The sequence below is a fragment of the Pseudophryne corroboree genome, chromosome 1, assembly GCF_028390025.1.
Source record: "Pseudophryne corroboree isolate aPseCor3 chromosome 1, aPseCor3.hap2, whole genome shotgun sequence".
Lineage (NCBI taxonomy): Eukaryota > Metazoa > Chordata > Amphibia > Anura > Myobatrachidae > Pseudophryne > Pseudophryne corroboree.
The window spans coordinates 883,663,647-883,684,897 of NC_086444.1; the positions used below are offsets into that span (position 1 = coordinate 883,663,647).

At 42.6% G+C, this 21,251-nt stretch overlaps 1 protein-coding gene across 1 annotated transcript in view; it reads left to right on the forward strand.

The window, feature by feature from the left end:
* Nucleotides 1-21,251, forward strand: part of GC (GC vitamin D binding protein) — a 209,895-nt gene that overhangs the window by 134,568 nt on the left and 54,076 nt on the right. The window contains exons 3-6 of the mRNA XM_063920102.1: nt 5,996-6,140; nt 12,033-12,244; nt 17,148-17,280; nt 18,251-18,345. Of these exons, the coding sequence (XP_063776172.1) occupies nt 5,996-6,140; nt 12,033-12,244; nt 17,148-17,280; nt 18,251-18,345 (585 nt within the window). The remainder of the gene's footprint in view (nt 1-5,995; nt 6,141-12,032; nt 12,245-17,147; nt 17,281-18,250; nt 18,346-21,251) is intronic.

Below are 21,251 nucleotides of genomic sequence, written 5' to 3' on the forward strand. Positions count from 1 at the left end.
GCTCAGCTCACACAGCTTATAATTGTGGGGGAGACTGGGGAGCACTACTGCAGTGCCAGTTATAGGTTATAGCAGGAGCCAGGAGTACATAATATTATATTAAAACAGTGCACACTTTTGCTGCAGGAGTGCCACTGCCAGTGTGACTAGTGACCAGTGATCTGACCACCAGTATATATAATATTAGTAGTATACTATCTCTTTATCAACCAGTCTATATTAGCAGCAGACACAGTACAGTGCGGTAGTTCACGGCTGTGGCTACCTCTGTGTCGGCACTCGGCAGCCCGTCCATAATTGTATATACCACCTAACCGTGGTTTTTTTTTCTTTCTTTATACATACATACTAGTTACGAGTATACTATCTCTTTATCAACCAGTCTATATTAGCAGCAGACACAGTACAGTGCGGTAGTTCACGGCTGTGGCTACCTCTGTGTCGGCACTCGGCAGCCCGTCCATAATTGTATATACCACCTAACCGTGGTTTTTTTTTCTTTCTTTATACATACATACTAGTTACGAGTATACTATCTCTTTATCAACCAGTCTATATATTAGCAGCAGACACAGTACAGTGCGGTAGTTCACGGCTGTGGCTACCTCTGTGTCGGCACTCGCAGCCCGTCCATAATTGTATATACCACCTAACCGTGGTTTTTTTTTCTTTCTTTATACATACATACTAGTTACGAGTATACTATCTCTTTATCAACCAGTCTATATATTAGCAGCAGACACAGTACAGTGCGGTAGTTCACGGCTGTGGCTACCTCTGTGTCGGCACTCGGCAGCCCGTCCATAATTGTATATACCACCTAACCGTGGTTTTTTTTTCTTTCTTTATACATACATACTAGTTACGAGTATACTATCTCTTTATCAACCAGTCTATATATTAGCAGCAGACACAGTACAGTGCGGTAGTTCACGGCTGTGGCTACCTCTGTGTCGGCACTCGGCAGCCCGTCCATAATTGTATATACCACCTAACCGTGGTTTTTTTTTTCTTTCTTTATACATACATACTAGTTACGAGTATACTATCTCTTTATCAACCAGTCTATATATTAGCAGCAGACACAGTACAGTGCGGTAGTTCACGGCTGTGGCTACCTCTGTGTCGGCACTCAGCAGCCCGTCCATAATTGTATATACCACCTAACCGTGGTTTTTTTTTCTTTCTTTATACATACATACTAGTTACGAGTATACTATCTCTTTATCAACCAGTCTATATATTAGCAGCAGACACAGTACAGTGCGGTAGTTCACGGCTGTGGCTACCTCTGTGTCGGCACTCGGCAGCCCGTCCATAATTGTATACTAGTATCCAATCCATCCATCTCCATTGTTTACCTGAGGTGCCTTTTAGTTGTGCCTATTAAAATATGGAGAACAAAAATGTTGAGGTTCCAAAATTAGGGAAAGATCAAGATCCACTTCCACCTCGTGCTGAAGCTGCTGCCACTAGTCATGGCCGAGACGATGAAATGTCAGCAACGTCGTCTGCCAAGGCCGATGCCCAATGGCATAGTACAGAGCATGTCAAAACCAAAACACCAAATATCAGTAAAAAAAGGACTCCAAAACCTAAAATAAAATTGTCGGAGGAGAAGCGTAAACTTGCCAATATGCCATTTACCACACGGAGTGGCAAGGAACGGCTGAGGCCCTGGCCTATGTTCATGGCTAGTGGTTCAGCTTCACATGAGGATGGAAGCACTCAGCCTCTCGCTAGAAAACTGAAAAGACTCAAGCTGGCAAAAGCACCGCAAAGAACTGTGCGTTCTTTGAAATCCCAAATCCACAAGGAGAGTCCAATTGTGTCGGTTGCGATGCCTGACCTTCCCAACACTGGACGTGAAGAGCATGCGCCTTCCACCATTTGCACGCCCCCTGCAAGTGCTGGAAGGAGCACCCGCAGTCCAGTTCCTGATAGTCAGATTGAAGATGTCAGTGTTGAAGTACACCAGGATGAGGAGGATATGGGTGTTGCTGGCGCTGGGGAGGAAATTGACAAGGAGGATTCTGATGGTGAGGTGGTTTGTTTAAGTCAGGCACCCGGGGAGACACCTGTTGTCCGTGGGAGGAATATGGCCGTTGACATGCCAGGTGAAAATACCAAAAAAATCAGCTCTTCGGTGTGGAGGTATTTCACCAGAAATGCGGACAACAGGTGTCAAGCCGTGTGTTCCCTTTGTCAAGCTGTAATAAGTAGGGGTAAGGACGTTAACCACCTCGGAACATCCTCCCTTATACGTCACCTGCAGCGCATTCATAATAAGTCAGTGACAAGTTCAAAAACTTTGGGTGACAGCGGAAGCAGTCCACTGACCAGTAAATCCCTTCCTCTTGTAACCAAGCTCACGCAAACCACCCCACCAACTCCCTCAGTGTCAATTTCCTCCTTCCCCAGGAATGCCAATAGTCCTGCAGGCCATGTCACTGGCAATTCTGACGAGTCCTCTCCTGCCTGGGATTCCTCCGATGCATCCTTGCGTGTAACGCCTACTGCTGCTGGCGCTGCTGTTGTTGCCGCTGGGAGTCGATGGTCATCCCAGAGGGGAAGTCGTAAGCCCACTTGTACTACTTCCAGTAAGCAATTGACTGTTCAACAGTCCTTTGCGAGGAAGATGAAATATCACAGCAGTCATCCTACTGCAAAGCGGATAACTGAGTCCTTGACAACTATGTTGGTGTTAGACGTGCGTCCGGTATCCGCCGTTAGTTCACAGGGAACTAGACAATTTATTGAGGCAGTGTGCCCCCGTTACCAAATACCATCTAGGTTCCACTTCTCTAGGCAGGCGATACCGAGAATGTACACGGACGTCAGAAAAAGACTCACCAGTGTCCTAAAAAATGCAGTTGTACCCAATGTCCACTTAACCACGGACATGTGGACAAGTGGAGCAGGGCAGGGTCAGGACTATATGACTGTGACAGCCCACTGGGTAGATGTATGGACTCCCGCCGCAAGAACAGCAGCGGCGGCACCAGTAGCAGCATCTCGCAAACGCCAACTCTTTCCTAGGCAGGCTACGCTTTGTATCACCGCTTTCCAGAATACGCACACAGCTGAAAACCTCTTACGGCAACTGAGGAAGATCATCGCGGAATGGCTTACCCCAATTGGACTCTCCTGTGGATTTGTGGCATCGGACAACGCCAGCAATATTGTGTGTGCATTAAATATGGGCAAATTCCAGCACGTCCCATGTTTTGCACATACCTTGAATTTGGTGGTGCAGAATTTTTTAAAAAACGACAGGGGCGTGCAAGAGATGCTGTCGGTGGCCAGAAAAATTGCGGGACACTTTCGGCGTACAGGCACCACGTACAGAAGACTGGAGCACCACCAAAAACTACTGAACCTGCCCTGCCATCATCTGAAGCAAGAAGTGGTAACGAGGTGGAATTCAACCCTCTATATGCTTCAGAGGTTGGAGGAGCAGCAAAAGGCCATTCAAGCCTATACAATTGAGCACGATATAGTAGGTGGAATGCACCTGTCTCAAGTGCAGTGGAGAATGATTTCAACGTTGTGCAAGGTTCTGATGCCCTTTGAACTTGCCACACGTGAAGTCAGTTCAGACACTGCCAGCCTGAGTCAGGTCATTCCCCTCATCAGGCTTTTGCAGAAGAAGCTGGAGGCATTGAAGAAGGAGCTAAAAGGGAGCGATTCTGCTAGGCATGTGGGACTTGTGGATGCAGCCCTTAATTCGCTTAACAAGGATTCACGGGTGGTCAATCTGTTGAAATCAGAGCACTACATTTTGGCCACCGTGCTCGATCCTAGATTTAAAGCCTACCTTGGATCTCTCTTTCCGGCAGACACAGGTCTGCTGGGGTTGAAAGACCTGCTGGTGACAAAATTGTCAAGTCAAGCGGAACGCGACCTGTCAACATCTCCTCCTTCACATTCTCCCGCAACTGGGGGTGCGAGGAAAAGGCTCAGAATTCCGAGCCCACCCGCTGGCGGTGATGCAGGGCAGTCTGGAGCGACTGCTGATGCTGACATCTGGTCCGGACTGAAGGACCTGACAACGATTACGGACATGTCGTCTACTGTCACTGCATATGATTCTCTCAACATTGATAGAATGGTGGAGGATTATATGAGTGACCGCATCCAAGTAGGCACGTCACACAGTCCGTACTTATACTGGCAGGAAAAAGAGGCAATTTGGAGGCCCTTGCACAAACTGGCTTTATTCTACCTAAGTTGCCCTCCCACAAGTGTGTACTCCGAAAGAGTGTTTAGTGCCGCCGCTCACCTTGTCAGCAATCGGCGTAGGAGGTTACATCCAGAAAATGTGGAGAAGATGATGTTCATTAAAATGAATTATAATCAATTCCTCCGCGGAGACATTGACCAGCAGCAATTGCCTCCACAAAGTACACAGGGAGCTGAGATGGTGGATTCCAGTGGGGACGAATTGATAATCTGTGAGGAGGGGGATGTACACGGTGATATATCGGAGGGTGAAGATGAGGTGGACATCTTGCCTCTGTAGAGCCAGTTTGTGCAAGGAGAGATTAATTGCTTCTTTTTTGGGGGGGGTCCAAACCAACCCGTCATATCAGTCACAGTCGTGTGGCAGACCCTGTCACTGAAATGATGGGTTGGTTAAAGTGTGCATGTCCTGTTTTGTTTATACAACATAAGGGTGGGTGGGAGGGCCCAAGGACAATTCCATCTTGCACCTCTTTTTTCTTTTCTTTTTCTTTGCATCATGTGCTGATTGGGGAGGGTTTTTTGGAAGGGACATCCTGCGTGACACTGCAGTGCCACTCCTAGATGGGCCCGGTGTTTGTGTCGGCCACTAGGGTCGCTAATCTTACTCACACAGTCAGCTACCTCATTGCGCCTCTTTTTTTCTTTGCGTCATGTGCTGTTTGGGGAGGGTTTTTTGGAAGGGACATCCTGCGTGACACTGCAGTGCCACTCCTAGATGGGCCCGGTGTTTGTGTCGGCCACTAGGGTCGCTAATCTTACTCACACAGCTACCTCATTGCGCCTCTTTTTTTCTTTGCGTCATGTGCTGTTTGGGGAGGGTTTTTTGGAAGGGACATCCTGCGTGACACTGCAGTGCCACTCCTAGATGGGCCCGGTGTTTGTGTCGGCCACTAGGGTCGCTTATCTTACTCACACAGCGACCTCGGTGCAAATTTTAGGACTAAAAATAATATTGTGAGGTGTGAGGTATTCAGAATAGACTGAAAATGAGTGTAAATTATGGTTTTTGAGGTTAATAATACTTTGGGATCAAAATGACCCCCAAATTATATGATTTAAGCTGTTTTTTAGTGTTTTTGGAAAAAAACACCCGAATCCAAAACACACCCGAATCCGACAAAAAAAATTCGGTGAGGTTTTGCCAAAACGCGTTCGAACCCAAAACACGGCCGCGGAACCGAACCCAAAACCAAAACACAAAACCCGAAAAATTTCAGGCGCTCATCTCTAGTTGATACATGACCAGACCTTGGCTCTAGCTCACAACCTCAGGTTAAATACATGGATACTAAAGTCCACAATTAGTTTAGCTGCACAATAACTGCATAGATCATTATATTACGGTATGACAGCAGTTTCTGTTACATGCAAACAATATCTGAGAAAGGTATTATAGTGATCTAGATAGCCAATCATGGTAGCCTAAATCTGCAATTTTTCATTCAATGGAGGAGAATTTGGATATTTGCTGTGTACAGTACTGTACTGTCTGATTGTAATTTTGTATGGCATTTTTCTATTTTGTTCCACTAATTGCAATAAGACCGAATTTGATGAAGATCTGAAAAATATCAGGAACTTGTACCACTGACATTTATTATATTACACTATATTAATAAATGTGACTGTGCAGTGTCTGCTCCCTCTCTCCAAGATAATGGACATATATTTGTATTATACAGTATGTTGCCTCTTTTTGATTTTCCGGCATTCAGAAATAAATCTATTGAAATCCTGTGTTCTCTTTCAGAGCGGTCATCATGAACAGCAGGAAGTTTTCCAATGCTACTTTTGAAGAAATAGATCACCTAGTGAAAGCCATAGTTTCACTGGCAGAGACATGTTGTTCCGAAGGAGTTGCTGAAAAAACCTCTACTCTTTGTTATGACAGTAAGGTAAACTGCTAAGATCCATCCATTCCTAGCAGTGTGCTGATGTTTCCAAGGGCATGCTTATTATTATTATTTCTCTTTCAGTTTCCCAATAAGTAAGCACGTTTTATTAAAGTAAAAAAATAACTGTATGCTGCTGAGTGAAAGACTCATAGGACTCCATAGCAGTATAATATGCTATTCAGGTAATGGATTTCAAAAGCAAAGAAATAGCTAAAGAGATATCTTTATTTATATAATGCACACATATTCTGCAGCACTTCATAGAGAATATTTACCCATTCACATCAGTCCATGTCCCAATGGAACTTACCACACACTAGGGTCATTTTTGTCAGGAGCCAATTAACCTAGCAATATGTTTTTGTATTGTGGGAGGAAACCGGAGTACCCTATCCAGGAGGGGGCGCCCAAGTCAGCACTACAGTGGGTGTGGCACCACAAGGGTGGCCGGATCTGTGATGTGTGTCAATGCTATTAGCCCCGACCTGGCTATATAATGCCGTGATTACAAGCATTGTAAAGAGGGGTCGGGGCCATGATAATGTAATAAACATAAATTGCATCATTGGGAACTGGGCAACCACAGAAAAAATCAGCACTCTGGGCTTTGTCACACTCCAAAAAGAATCAAGCAGCTCTCTGAGCCACTTACATGCTGTGCTCAGTCATGAGCATTTAGTAGGAACACAGTGCCTGGAATCTGCCACCTTGGACAGCTTTCCTGCAGAAACAGAGAAGAGAATGTTAAGACAGTAGGTGGTAGCTCATACTTGCCTACTTTTGAAAAGTAATTTCAGGGAGATTATAGATTGAAGTAGAATGCACCAGTTAGAGGGCGTGTCATGCTCTGCCTCAAGGGTGTGTCTATCTCCTCCTATGGGCGTATCTATTGTCATTCTGGGGTGTGTCCTGCAGTGACAAGTGAAAACTAAAGAACTGAGGCCCAGTTTTATCAAGCCTTGGAGAGTGATAAATTGCAAGTTGATAAAGAACCAACCAATCAGCTCCTAACTGTCATTTTTCAAACACAGCTTGTAACATAGCAGCTAGGAGCTGATTGGCTGGTTATCCGGTGCAATTTATCACTCTCCAAGGCTTCATAAATCTGGGCCAAAGTGCAGTACTGGCTATATACTGACACCACATCTACGTTATAAAGCATGGCAATACAGTGACATCACAGCTACATTACATGGCTACATACTGACATCATAACTACACTACACAGCAGGGATAGACAATGACATCATAGCTACACTACATGGATAGACACTGACATCACAGCTACACTACATGGCTACGCACTGACATCACAGCTACTGTATATTACACAGCAGGGCTACATACTAACATTCAATAAGAAAAGATTAAAAAGAGTGTTTATCTCACTAGGAACTTCCTTATAATTATAATATTAGAGTTAGAGTTAGAATTAGAGTTAACCCGTATGATTATGATGAAATAAAATGCTATTTTTTTATTTAAAAATAGAAGTGCTACCACAGGCAAGAAAATTATAATTTAATAAATACAAAAATATAAAAATGTCTGTAAATGGTGCACTCATAAATAAAACAACTTTATTTAACAAATAGTTAAAATATATTTAAGAACAAGCATTAATAAAATAGCAGAAATTGTATAGAAAGATATAAGTGATTGATAATAACATGTTTCCTGTGTGCCTGTCTTCTGTCTAGATTACTTAAGGGTTCTGCATACACTAGGAATGTTAAATGTAGCTATACTTCGGAATCACACGTGTATCTGAATTTAAATCCTATACAGTGTTGCAATGCAGTTATTCGTTCCAAGTGTATTTCAAACTGTTCTGCATACCCTGAATGGATAATCAAATATTACAATTTATAGTTACAAATGTATCTATAAAGATGGCTCTGTTAGTTGAAGTCAAGCTTGCTGGTCATAGCTAAAAGTTGTTATAATCTTCTATTCTTCATCATTATCTGAATTTTAGTTCAGAAAAACTTTTATCCGAAAATAATAATCTCCTTGCTCCTTATTCAGTTGCTGTGCAGACTGTGAATACTTAGAACATTCCTAGTTTCACTCTTCTGATGATACTTGGAATAGCTCAAATACTTTGTGTTTTTAATAATAAAGTAAATCACACTAGATCTGATCTTCCACAATTACATTGAATATGTTTAATGATCAGCGTGATCCCTTAACGTAGTGGTTCCCAAACTTTTTTTAATCACGGCACCCTGGAATATTGCAATTTTTAACTGGCACCCCTAGGCCAAAAGTTTCTTAGAAAGAAAGATTAAATTAAGTAAATTGTGTTTATATGTCATCCACAGATTCAATTGTGCAGTGTGTGGACAAAATTTGCTTCTCTTTGTCCACATATTTTATGATTGACAGCCACCAGCACTGGTTTTGCCTATTACATTGACCTTAAATAATTTGATTTGGTACTGGACCACCAACCCAGGGCACCCCTGCAAGTGTCCCAAGGCACCCCAGGGTTCCACGGCACACAGTTTGAGAACCACTGCAATGGTCTGCTTAGATGTGCTCTTTTAGGGAGACTGAGACCAGCAATCACCGTGTGTTTAATAATTCAGTGGAGTGAACTCTCCTGCTCACTATTCAGCAGTTGTGCAGACTATAAGATCTCTGATCTTTGTTGCACTCTCTGATAGTGTGTTTCTTAATTATCATTTAACATTTCTGGTATCTCATACACCCTGTATTTAATGTTCAAGTAGATCATATTTGATCTTATCTACAGCAATGAAATTGATTTAAGTCTAATGATCAGTGTGGTCCCTAAAAAGATTGTCCTGCTTAAATGCACTGTTTAGGTAAACAAAGAGCAGCAATCTCTTTGTGTTAAGAAAAATTTAAATGGAGTATTAATTAATCTTTAATCTCTGCAAATTGTAGCCATTAAGGTGAATAATACACAATTAACAGAGGGTGATCTACCCTAGTGTATTGTTTCAGAGACTTCATATAGAGGTCTCAGTGTAATTAGTAGAACAATGGGATCAAAGATCCACTCTAGCTCTCCATAATATTGAGGCTATAATAAGCATTAAGCAATAAGATGATTATTTCCTCTGTAATTAATTTGCACATAATAAACTGACTTTTTGGAAAGAGAATTCGTGCCCCCCTCATTTTCAAAATAGGGCCAGTGCATGCCGAAGGTGCTTGCCAAAAATATAACGACATGGCTTCATGGGGAATGGGCGTGGTCACAAAATAATACCAATTCCTATTACACCGCACAGTAGTCTCCATTATTCAAATTACGCTGCACAGTATAGCCACTTATACACATTAAACCAGGAAGAGTCCCTTATATAGATTACTCCAGACAGAGCTCCCTTTTACAGATAACACCAGTTAGAGTCCCCTTTTATACACTGCACCAAGTAGAGTGCCCTTTTAAACATTGTGCCAGGTAGAGTCCCCTTTTATACAGTGCACTAGGTAGAGTCCCCTTTTACATGCTGCACCAGGTAGAGTCCCCTTTTACACACTGCGCCAGGTAGAGTCCAATTTTACTCAATGCACCAGGAAGAGTCACCTTTTACACACTGCGCCAGGCAGAGTCCCCTTTCACACACTGCACCAGATAGAATCCCCTTTTACACAGTACACCAGTTACAGTCCCTTTTTACACACTATGCCGGTTAAAGTCCCATTTTACACACTATGCCAATTAAAGTCCCCTTTTAAACACTATGCCAGGTAGAGTCCCCTTTTACATGTTATGCCATGGAGGATAGGAGAAAGAGAGAGAGAGAGAGTGTGTGTGTGTGTTTATACTTACGTTTGTTCCTGAAGCAGTGCCAGCCTCCTCCCACCCAAATGCTGCAGGAACAGAGGAAGCCCAGTGGTGGAGCCAAACAAGGGACGGGAAGCTGTAGCTGCAGGTGGGCAGGCAGTGGCAGACTGATGATCGTGGTCAAGGGTGCTGGCTGTGTCACGGTGGATGCGGGCGAGGGGGATTGGGGGTGATATGACAGTTCTCTGCCCACAGTGCCTTTGCGCTGTGGGCCAAACACACTCTGCACACGCCTAGTTACGGCCCTGTATAGAAGTAAGCAGCCAGGACCCAGCTAGATTACAAGGCTGAAGCAGCACTATAAAACAGTCAAGTGGGTGGAGGAAGGGAGCAGTCACACAGCAGGTCAGGGCACCATCAGGCTCTGCTACTGCAGGGGCACCCAGTAAATACACTGTGAGTACAGAGCCACCTCAGGTAAGCAGTATGTTACACTGATACAATGGGAAGAGTGCCTAACATACAGGGTCAGATTGAAAGCCACATGGGACTGAAAATGCTACAGGGCCTATACTGAATACGGGAGGACCTGTGGTCAGTGCTGTGTAGGTGAGGCCAGAGGAATGGGAAGGGGGGCGGGGTGACGGACATCCATATATTATCAGCCACATTGTCTCCCTAAGCACACAGAAATAGAAAAATTTTATAATTTTGCACGGAAAACTATAAGTCCAATTTTAATGATGATGGGCCTATTTTTATGTGGAGGCCCGGAGCTGGATCTCTATCCACCCTATTATTAATCTGACCCTGCTCGAACAATGTGATTACAGCAGTACTTACCGGTGCAGCACTGATAGAGAAGCGAGGGTCCTTGCCAGCCCCTGTCTCTGCTGCTTCCTGGTCAGGTGTTGTATGATAGCAGTGGGTTGGGAAAGCAACGGGCTCAGGGTTTGGTCTTGCAGCTGGGGTCAGGAGCCAGGGTCCTCTCATCCTGGAACCCTTAAATTTGGACTCAAGGCAGGGAAATCAGGTTTTTTTTTTTATATGTATAATGTGCGGTAGCATGAGACTCCACAGTAAACCATTACACCAATCGTGCTTTGTCTACTTTCTACACAAAGCTTAAAATAGCACCAATTTTATGCCATTAGATAAAGAAGTTTAAATGTAAGGTAATCCTTCGCAATTAGGATCAGGCATGACCAATGCTTGCACTCCATAGTTTGGGGTAATTATATTTTATTCCTTGTGCCTATTCTACTTTATTGGTGATTACTTTTTTGCTGACACTGATGCCTGTGAACTTTGCAGTATTGTAATTTAAGGGTGATTTTATAGTACAGTGGTTCCCAAACTCGTCCCTCAGGAACCCACACAGTTCACATTAACCAGATAGCCGGCAGGTGCACTGTGTATCACCAACTGTCACATTTTAAAAATCCACAGGTGATCTGGAAAACATGAGCTGCTAGGGGTCCTTGAGGACCATGTTTGGGAACCACTGTTAGAGTACAATTGGTTGCTGTGTACTCAGGTGTTTCTTCCTTCTATTAATAAAGAAATAACAGAATGGTATAGATGTAGCCATCTTTGCTGTGATGCAGCATGCTGTAGCACGGCTTGCTGCATGGTGTGCCAGGCTGCGACTATTCACAGCCATCGAGCCAGTGATCGCTCCATTCATTTCTAAAGGAATTAATGAAGCAATCGCCATCTGTGAATAGTCGCAGCCTGGCACGCCATGCATTCACTGGCTAGTCTCAATCCATCAGACCATGCATCATCCAGCTTGCTGGGTTATAAATGCGCAGTGGAATGGGAAGCTCACCATGGCAAAGAGGAAAGCAACAGTACTTATAGCATTGTTGCCCATGTTACCTGATTGGTCTTTTCCATGACAACAACAGAAAGGTATTCTTCAACATCAAAATGCGTCAAACAAAATGTTAAAAGAAGTCATTAAGTTTGTGTAATTTGCAACTCTGGGTCAATATTTCATTTCGTTTCCTCCAATAACTAATTGTGGGAAGTATATAGAAAATGATAACATCAGTGTATATGTACTGTAGAAAAATGTAGTTTGCTAATATATTGTTGGAATTATAAACTAGTATTTTTATTTTAAGGCATCTTCCTTGTCAGAAAAATCATGCGACCCAAAGTCTCCATTCCCTAAGCATCCTGGTGTTGCCAGTTGTTGTGTTCACAAGGGTCTTGAGAGAAAACTTTGTTTAGCAGATTTAAAGCAACCTCCAAAGGAATTTCCAACATATGTGGAACCATCTAATGAAGAACTGTGTAGCTCCTTCAGGACTAATCCACAGATATTTTCTTGGAGGCAAGTAAATACAATATTACAATCTCTGTATCTATAAAACTATGGTAAATCATCTAACCTCAGTACCGGTGTTAGACTAAAAGTAGAACATTATCGCCAGGATGAAATTCCGCCCGAATCCGGCGGCCGTGCTGGATGAAGTTTTTTTTAAAGGGACAATCACTTACAAGGCATGGTTTTGCCTTGTAAGTGATTGCCCCTTTAAAAAATAAAACGTCCTAGTTTGGCCGTCATCCCACCCAGCCGCAGAACTCAGGCGGAAAGACATCCCGCCGTATGAAAGGCCTAATAATACTGTAAGCCAAACTTTTCTACTTTCACACAGGAATTCTGTATGTGTGTATGGTTTATAAGACAACTTGCAGAGCTTTACAGTATTTATTATTACTAGTTAGCTGTAAAAGAAAAGGAAAGTCCTGAATAATCTATGAATAGTAATCCCCTCTTTACAGTTTTTCCCGACATCTTGCAATAACCATACTGCAAATTAGTTGTGTATGTCTTATTACTGATCAACAAAAAAATACCTCATCATGTAAACATAAAACAACACAATAACAGACAATAATTTATTACATAAGTAAGCAGTCATTTATCTTCAGAAGTCACACAATAATTTTTAATAAACTGATTGGATTCCACCTATGTACAATCCAAGTGTTTCAATTGTTCTTATACTGTATCTCTCAGTCATTTGAGTGGACCCTCAGTTAGTTACTGTTCTTCCAACCAAGAACTTCTTCATGAAGTTTACAGGAATTGAGAGCAAAGCCAAGAAAAAAACATTAAAATATATCTCGCAACAGAACTGACTCTTAAGGACAATGTATCCTTAATGTACATAATAATGTCAGTATCATTTGGTAATATACAGTACCTTGGACCTGTTTAGCGCCCATGCTGAGCTGTATGAAATGGTCATTGAAAAGTTATAAGAAGTTTTCTTCCTCTGACTGAATGCTCACAACATTCCTTGATGTGTAAGGTGACACATAGGGCCTAATTCAGATCTGATTGCTGGGCTGCGTTTTCTTCTGCCCTGCAATCAGATAGTCACCGCCTACAGGGGGAGGGGACAATCGCTGTTCAAGTGTGCAATTGTTTCTGTTGCAGAGCTGCACAAAAATCAATTATCCTGTGCGATAAAATGCTGCTGATCCGGACTGGAGCTGACGTCAGACACCCTCCCTGAAAAGGTTTGAGCTCGCCTGCATTTTTCCGGACACTGCCTGAAAATGGGCAGTTGCCACCCACAAACAGCCTCTTCCTGTCAATCTCCTTGCGAACGCCCGTGCGAATGGATCCTTCACACAATCCCGTCGCTGACCGTCGATCCCCGTTGCAGCCGTGCGACACGCAGGGGCAGTGCAGTGCATATGCATGCACAGTTCAGATCTGATTGTCCGCTGCACGAAAATGCACAGCAGTGATCAAATCTGATTTACCCCCATAGTGTTGTAATGAAAGAAATTGGGATTTACCTATGTGCTCAGGAGAATACAGAGCATAGCCAATGCATTCAATAAGCAAAAATCAACAGACCAGGATAGACATGTATCACAACTGAGACACAGTAAAGTAGCAATTCAGATCTAGCACCTGTTGTAGGAACTCAGGCTGGAGGTCACATCTCGTCACATCTCATCACTACAAATCTGCTTCTCTGAATCTTATCTGCATTTAGGCTGAGTATACACTTGCAGATGATACATCAGATGTGACATCACGCAAGATCGCCCCGCAAACGGTATCGTTTGTACACACTGAACGATATTGTTTGCGTCTCATCAGTGACAGCATGCACCCACATCCAGGTGCATGCCATCTTGTAAAGTATCTTTAGATTTCAAGTTGAAAACTAAAGATATTGTACTTCATTAACGATCCACGGAAGTGCACTTTGTTAACGATATAGAGAATACACACTTGCCGATATGTATGATATATCGTCCGATCTGCCGGATCGGACGATATATAGGGTGCACATTGGCAAGTGCGTACCCAGCCTAAGCTAGGTACTATTTATTATAACTTCTGTATCCCCGCCCACTGTATTTGCACACTCAAACTGAATTTGTCCTATGACCCTTTTACTTACCAAGTAACTGTGCCAAGCTGTGCATTCTGGAAGTTGATCTATACTTTCACAAAACTAGGCCATTTGTGGTGGCAATTGAGCTGTAAATCACTGCATGTCTTGTCAGTCAATTCTCACCATCCCTATGGGATCAGCCCTGCATACTACTGGAGTAACTACTTTAAAATACACTGATACTGTTGGACAAGCCTGCCAGACATGCTGAGCCCCCCAACATGTCCCCTCCCCTCATGGGCAGCACTATCAAAAAGAAATAAAGGGAATATATAACAACTGTGGCCCAGATTCAAATAGCAGTGGCAATTGACAGTGCAGGGATAATGGTAGTAGCCCAAGGCTATTCCATTACAGCCACTTTTTCTCATGCTTTAACTTTGCCCCTAATATGTGTTAAACCTTAGATTCCAGGAAAATTACCCAGAGCTATGGGTTAATAAATTTGTAGCATCCGCAATAAGGGAACTTAGAACCATATTCAGTAAGGATTGCAAATTCTGCTCTTTAACCGAATTTGCAATCCTTTGCCTCGCATGCTGGGGGCCACCCATCACAGGGCAAGGCCACCCAGCATGATTACTGCTGCCCCCATCTGCAACCCGCACTAATTGTGGTGGCACCACAATTAGTGTGCGGTCCCAGAAATTAGGGAAGCCTGTGCCAGTGCAGCCTAGCTGCGACAACAGGAAGCCCACAACCATATTTTTGATCGGAGCGGCTGCATGTGACATCACACAGCCGACCCGATCACGCCCACACCACCCATTCACACCCCCGCAACGCTCCGTCTCCGCCTTGGAAATAGAGTGCTGCCGCCTTCCACCCGCAATAAATGCGGGTGCGTGCACAGGATGGCCCCTGCGCATGCGCCCACCAGACAAATGCAGAAATTCTGGTTGGATCGCGATTTGCGACCCAACCTGAATTAGGCCATTACAGCTGAAATCTCCCCCAGGCTCGAACAGAAAGCATGCAAGCTTACATTGGGCTGTAATTAATTACCATTAATTATGGCAGATAATTGAATTCAGATCAAATTTTCTAGTACCAATTGTACTCCAAAGCAGAGCATCTGTGCAATAAGGGTAATAAGCAGCATTATACTAGGTTTTTATTTACTATTTAACACAGTTTAATGTTAAGAATTATAAAATAAATTCATATTAATTCTATGAAGTAAGAAAATAAAATCTGAAAAAATAAAAAATAACATTAGGGGTAAATACTATTTCTAGTACAGTTACTGTAAGTTGGTTGAGTGTGTGAAGCACTGTGTATAATTAAAAAAGTAATCTAAGGGTATAATAAACAGTGCTGGCCACTGTTTAATACAGTGTGTGTATAAATATAATGAAGAGACTGTTTTTTATTGAATGCAGTGATGTGTTATTTACTATTCTCTTTCTGAATATGACATTTTCTAAATCCTTGTGCCAGGATGTATTGAAGTTCAGTTTTGCAACACTGTGTGTTATTTCTGGTTTTGCAATGTAGTTTCAGTACCATAAAATGTAATAAGGTAATTTACAAATGGAAAATCACATAAATGACACACAGATTTACAGAGATCACAAGGTTCTTGTTTCATAATGAAATTGATTGCAAAGTAGAGAACAGGGCAATGTATTAATGAGTATTCTATGTTCACATTTAAAAGCAGCTGCAATTTTTCCAATATCGAAGACTGGTATTTTTGGTAGATGAGAGGGCTGAAACCACATGCTGCTTGTGCAATCTGCTCGCAGACAGAAAAGAAAAAGACAGCTCTGTATGATGAGTGCAAATCATTTTTACATTTCCTGTAGAGCTCACATTGTAATACGTAAATTATATTTCTGATTAATCACTGCCCTGTGAGGTTTGCTGGAAGTTTAAAAAGTGCGTTATACAACAGTTGGAGAGCCACAGGTTGTTTGTGTTGTGCAAAGTAAAGGTCCAGCACACAAAGCTAACGTTATGGTTACTCACAAACTACTTGATCTGGGAATTTATTCTAAATAAATAGCTAAATAAATAAATTAATAAATTCAAAAATAACCCCTTCCCCCACTTGAACCTTTAAACCTTTTACAATCTCCAACACTATACAGCTTTAGTCGGTTATACTGTACTTAGGTACAGCATATAATGTCAGTGGACATGAAAAATCTATGCACCTTACAAACCTACAACCTATTTTCCTTCTAGCACTTCGAGCCCGCACCCATTGTCATCCTACTTTAGTGTAAACTAGCCCAGGCTTTATAGTCATGGGACTACAGTAGCTAAACAAGTAATACTAATAAACATAGGGGGACATTTACGAAGCAGTGATAAGAGCGGAGAAGTGAGCCTGTGGAGAAATTGCCCATGGCAACCAATCAGCACTGAAGTAACATCTATAATTTGCATACTATAAAATGATACAGAGCTGCTGATTGGTTGATGAGGTAACTTCTCCACTGGCTCACTTCTCCGCTCTTATCACTGCTTAGTAAATGTCCCCCTTAGCTTCTAATCAAACAGCTTAGGGAGAAAGGCTATTCATTTCAATATGCAAACAAATAAAACAAGTGTGCTAAGAACAGCCTCAAGCACCCTTTCCCCAGAGCATTCAAAATCAGAATTTAATATATCTCAACCTTTGAGTAAAGTCTGCTAATAAGATTATATAATTACAATTCTTTATTCTAAAGTAAGACTGTAACTACAAAACAATGCTAAAGCCACATGATATATTTTTTGCATGGAACTTGTGGTGAAATGTTTGCACAGTTGAGCAACTGAAGAACATTGTGTAAATCTATATTTTCTGTGTCCCTCTTACAGATTTCTGTACGAATACTCCAGTAATTTTGCACATACTCCATTACTTGTTGTCCTAAACTCCACAGAAAACTACTTAAATATGATAAAAGAATGCTGTACAGCTAAAAAGCCCACACCATGTTTTCTAAATCAGGTTTGTACTGTCTGTTTGGTAATAGCTCATTCCCAAAGTTAAATCTGTTACAGTATGTTAAAAGTCACAGATAATGTAATTGATTAATAGAAAGACGGTATGATGGGTTAGCTGATGCCATAATTAAAGTTGTCAGGTTATATCCATAGAATTAAATACTTTAGACAGACAGACATATAGATACTGTAGATAGATAGATAGATAGATAGATAGATAGATAGATAGATAGATAGATAGATAGATAGATAGATAGATAGATACTTAATGCTTGACAACATTGGAAGATGGCAGGTGTGCTAGTAGAAAGACAGAAATCCCATTGAGAAACCTGGCATGCCGACCTTAGATTTTACAGTGACACACCCTGAGGAAGTTCTTTTACATGAGGCACAAACTCTGCACTAGCCCTTCCCCGCGGAGGTCAGTGTCACTCCGCAGCTGGACCTTGTCACTTTGACTGGTGCAGACTTCACCTGGTAACAGAGGGAAGGCTCAATGCATTCCATAATCCCCTTCTTCTTACTTCAATAACTTTATATAAGTGACTCCATAAGGCCCCGATTTATCAAGCCTTGGAGAGTGATAAAGTACCAACCATCCAGCTCCTAACTGCCATATTACAGACTGTGGCCCCCATTTATCAGGCCTTGGAGAGTGAAAAATAGCACGGGATAAAATAACAACCAATCAGCTCCTAACTTCCATGTCACAGGCTGAGTTTGAAAAATGGCAGTTAGGAGCTGATTGGTTGGTAATTTATCACCGTGCAAATTATCACTCAAGTCTTGATAAATCTGGGCCTTTAATGCCTTGTTCTCTTTTATCCCTTTCTGTAACATGAGGCGTCTGCTTGTTTACATGTCTGTAACCTGCCACTATAACTTTTCCTATGGAAAGAAAATTGTCTCTGCTAATAGGAATGAAGTTCTTATAAATTAACATTTTTAATACTGTTTGTTTTTATATCTAGAGACTACAAAGGCACCCAGTCCATTTACTTACAGTGATGTCCAACAGGCTATGTTCCCGGTTCTCCAGTTATGGTGCAGAAAAATTGAAGTTCAGGTACAAGAGTTACTGCTGGGTCTTTGTAAAATACTGTATAATGTAACATGTATTCATTTGCAGTATGTTAATCTTTTTATATATATTCCTGCATATTTTCATATAATCTGGATATTCCAATTGTTTTGTTTTATTAAATCAACAGTCAACAAACTGTACTTAAGGCTCTCAACAGACTTTGAGGCACCCCTTTTTATCTAAGAGGCACTAAGGACTGATTTAAGGGCTAATTCAGTAAGGATAGCAAATTCTGCTAATCAGATCGCATGCTGGGGGCCGCCCATCGCAGGGCAAGGCCGCCCAGCATGCTGACCGGTGCCTCCTCCCCTTGATGAAGCAGAAGTAGCGCGCGCCTCGCAATTTCTGCTTCATTTTAAAAATTCTTGATGCCTCCTGCCAGAGGAGACCTGGCGCCATCTTACCCATTGCAGCGGCTGCATGTGACGTTACGCAGCTGCCACAATCACGCACACGACATGCCCCCATTCGCGATGCCCCGCCCACCATTCATGCCGCCCTGCCCTCGCAACGCTCCATCTCCTCTCTGGAAATGGAGCGTTGCAACTCACCCCCTGTCCCGCTACCGCCTCTGCCTGATTGAGAGGCAGAGGCGATAGCTTTTTCTGTGCCCCCCCCCCCCCCCAGCAGAAGGTGCGGGCACATGCGCAGAACATGCGCCTGCGGGGCCATCTTAAAAATTCTGGTTGGATCCAACCTGAATAAACTAGAGATGAGCGGGTTCGGTTTCTTTGAATCCGAACCCGCACGAACTTCACTTTTTTTTCCACGGGTCCGAGCGACTCGGATCTTCCCGCCTTGCTCGGTTAACCCGAGCGCGCCCGAACGTCATCATGACGCTGTCGGATTCTCGCGAGGCTCGGATTCTATCGCGAGACTCGGATTCTATATAAGGAGCCGCGCGTCGCCGCCATTTTCACTCGTGCATTGAGATTGATAGGGAGAGGACGTGTCTGGCGTCCTCTCCATTAGAATAGAGATAGATAGATTAGATAGAGAGAGATTGTGCAGAGTCGCAGACAGAGTTAGTTTACCACAGTCAGTGACCAGTGCAGTTGCTAGTTAACTTTTATTTAATATAATATATCCGTTCACTTCTCTCTGCTATATCCGTTCTCTGCCTGAAAAAAAAAACGATACACAGCACAGTCAGTCACACAGTGTGACTCAGTCTGTGTGCACTCAGCTCAGCCCAGTGTGCTGCACAGTCATCAATGTATAAATTAAAAGCTTATAATTAATTGTGGGGGAGACTGGGGAGCACTGCAGGTTGTTAGCAGGAGCCAGGAGTACAATTATATTAATTAACAGTGCACACTTTTGCTGCAGGAGTGGTGACCAGTGCCTGACCACCAGTATTGTATTGTTGTATACTACTAATATCTCTTTAAATATCAACCAGTCTATATTAGCAGCAGACACAGTACAGTGCGGTAGTTCACGGCTGTGGCTACCTCTGTGTCGGCACACGGCAGGCAGTCCGTCCGACCAGAATTGTATTATTTATTATTATATACCTACCACCTAACCGTGGTTTTTTTTTCATTCTTTATACCGTCATAGTGTCATCCTAATTGTTACGAGTATACTACTATCTCTTTATCAACCAGTGTACAGTGCGGTAGTTCACGGCTGTGGCTACCTCTGTGTCGGCACACGGCAGGCAGTCCGTCCGACCAGAATTGTATTATTTATTATTATATACCTACCACCTAACCGTGGTTTTTTTTTCATTCTTTATACCGTCATAGTGTCATCCTAATTGTTACGAGTATACTACTATCTCTTTATCAACCAGTGTACAGTGCGGTAGTTCACGGCTGTGGCTACCTCTGTGTCGGCACACGGCAGGCAGTCCGTCCGACCAGAATTGTATTATTTATTATTATATACCTACCACCTAACCGTGGTTTTTTTTTCATTCTTTATACCGTCATAGTGTCATCCTAATTGTTACGAGTATACTACTATCTCTTTATCAACCAGTGTACAGTGCGGTAGTTCACGGCTGTGGCTACCTCTGTGTCGGCACACGGCAGGCAGTCCGTCCGACCAGAATTGTATTATTTATTATTATATACCTACCACCTAACCGTGGTTTTTTTTTCATTCTTTATACCGTCATAGTGTCATCCTAATTGTTACGAGTATACTACTATCTCTTTATCAACCAGTGTACAGTGCGGTAGTTCACGGCTGTGGCTACCTCTGTGTCGGCACACGGCAGGCAGTCCGTCCGACCAGAATTGTATTATTTATTATTATATACCTACCACCTAACCGTGGTTTTTTTTTCATTCTTTATACCGTCATAGTGTCATCCTAATTGTTACGAGTATACTACTATCTCTTTATCAACCAGTGTACAGTGCGGTAGTTCACGGCTGTGGCTACCTCTGTGTCGGCACACGGCAGGCAGTCCGTCCGACCAGAATTGTATTATTTATTATTATATACCTACCACCTAACCGTGGTTTTTTTTTCATTCTTTATACCGTCATAGTGTCATCCTAATTGTTACGAGTATACTACTATCTCTTTATCAACCAGTGTACAGTGCGGTAGTTCACGGCTGTGGCTACCTCTGTGTCGGCACACGGCAGGCAGTCCGTCCGACCAGAATTGTATTATTTATTATTATATACCTACCACCTAACCGTGGTTTTTTTTTCATTCTTTATACCGTCATAGTGTCATCCTAATTGTTACGAGTATACTACTATCTCTTTATCAACCAGTGTACAGTGCGGTAGTTCACGGCTGTGGCTACCTCTGTGTCGGCACACGGCAGGCAGTCCGTCCGACCAGAATTGTATTATTTATTATTATATACCTACCACCTAACCGTGGTTTTTTTTTCATTCTTTATACCGTCATAGTGTCATCCT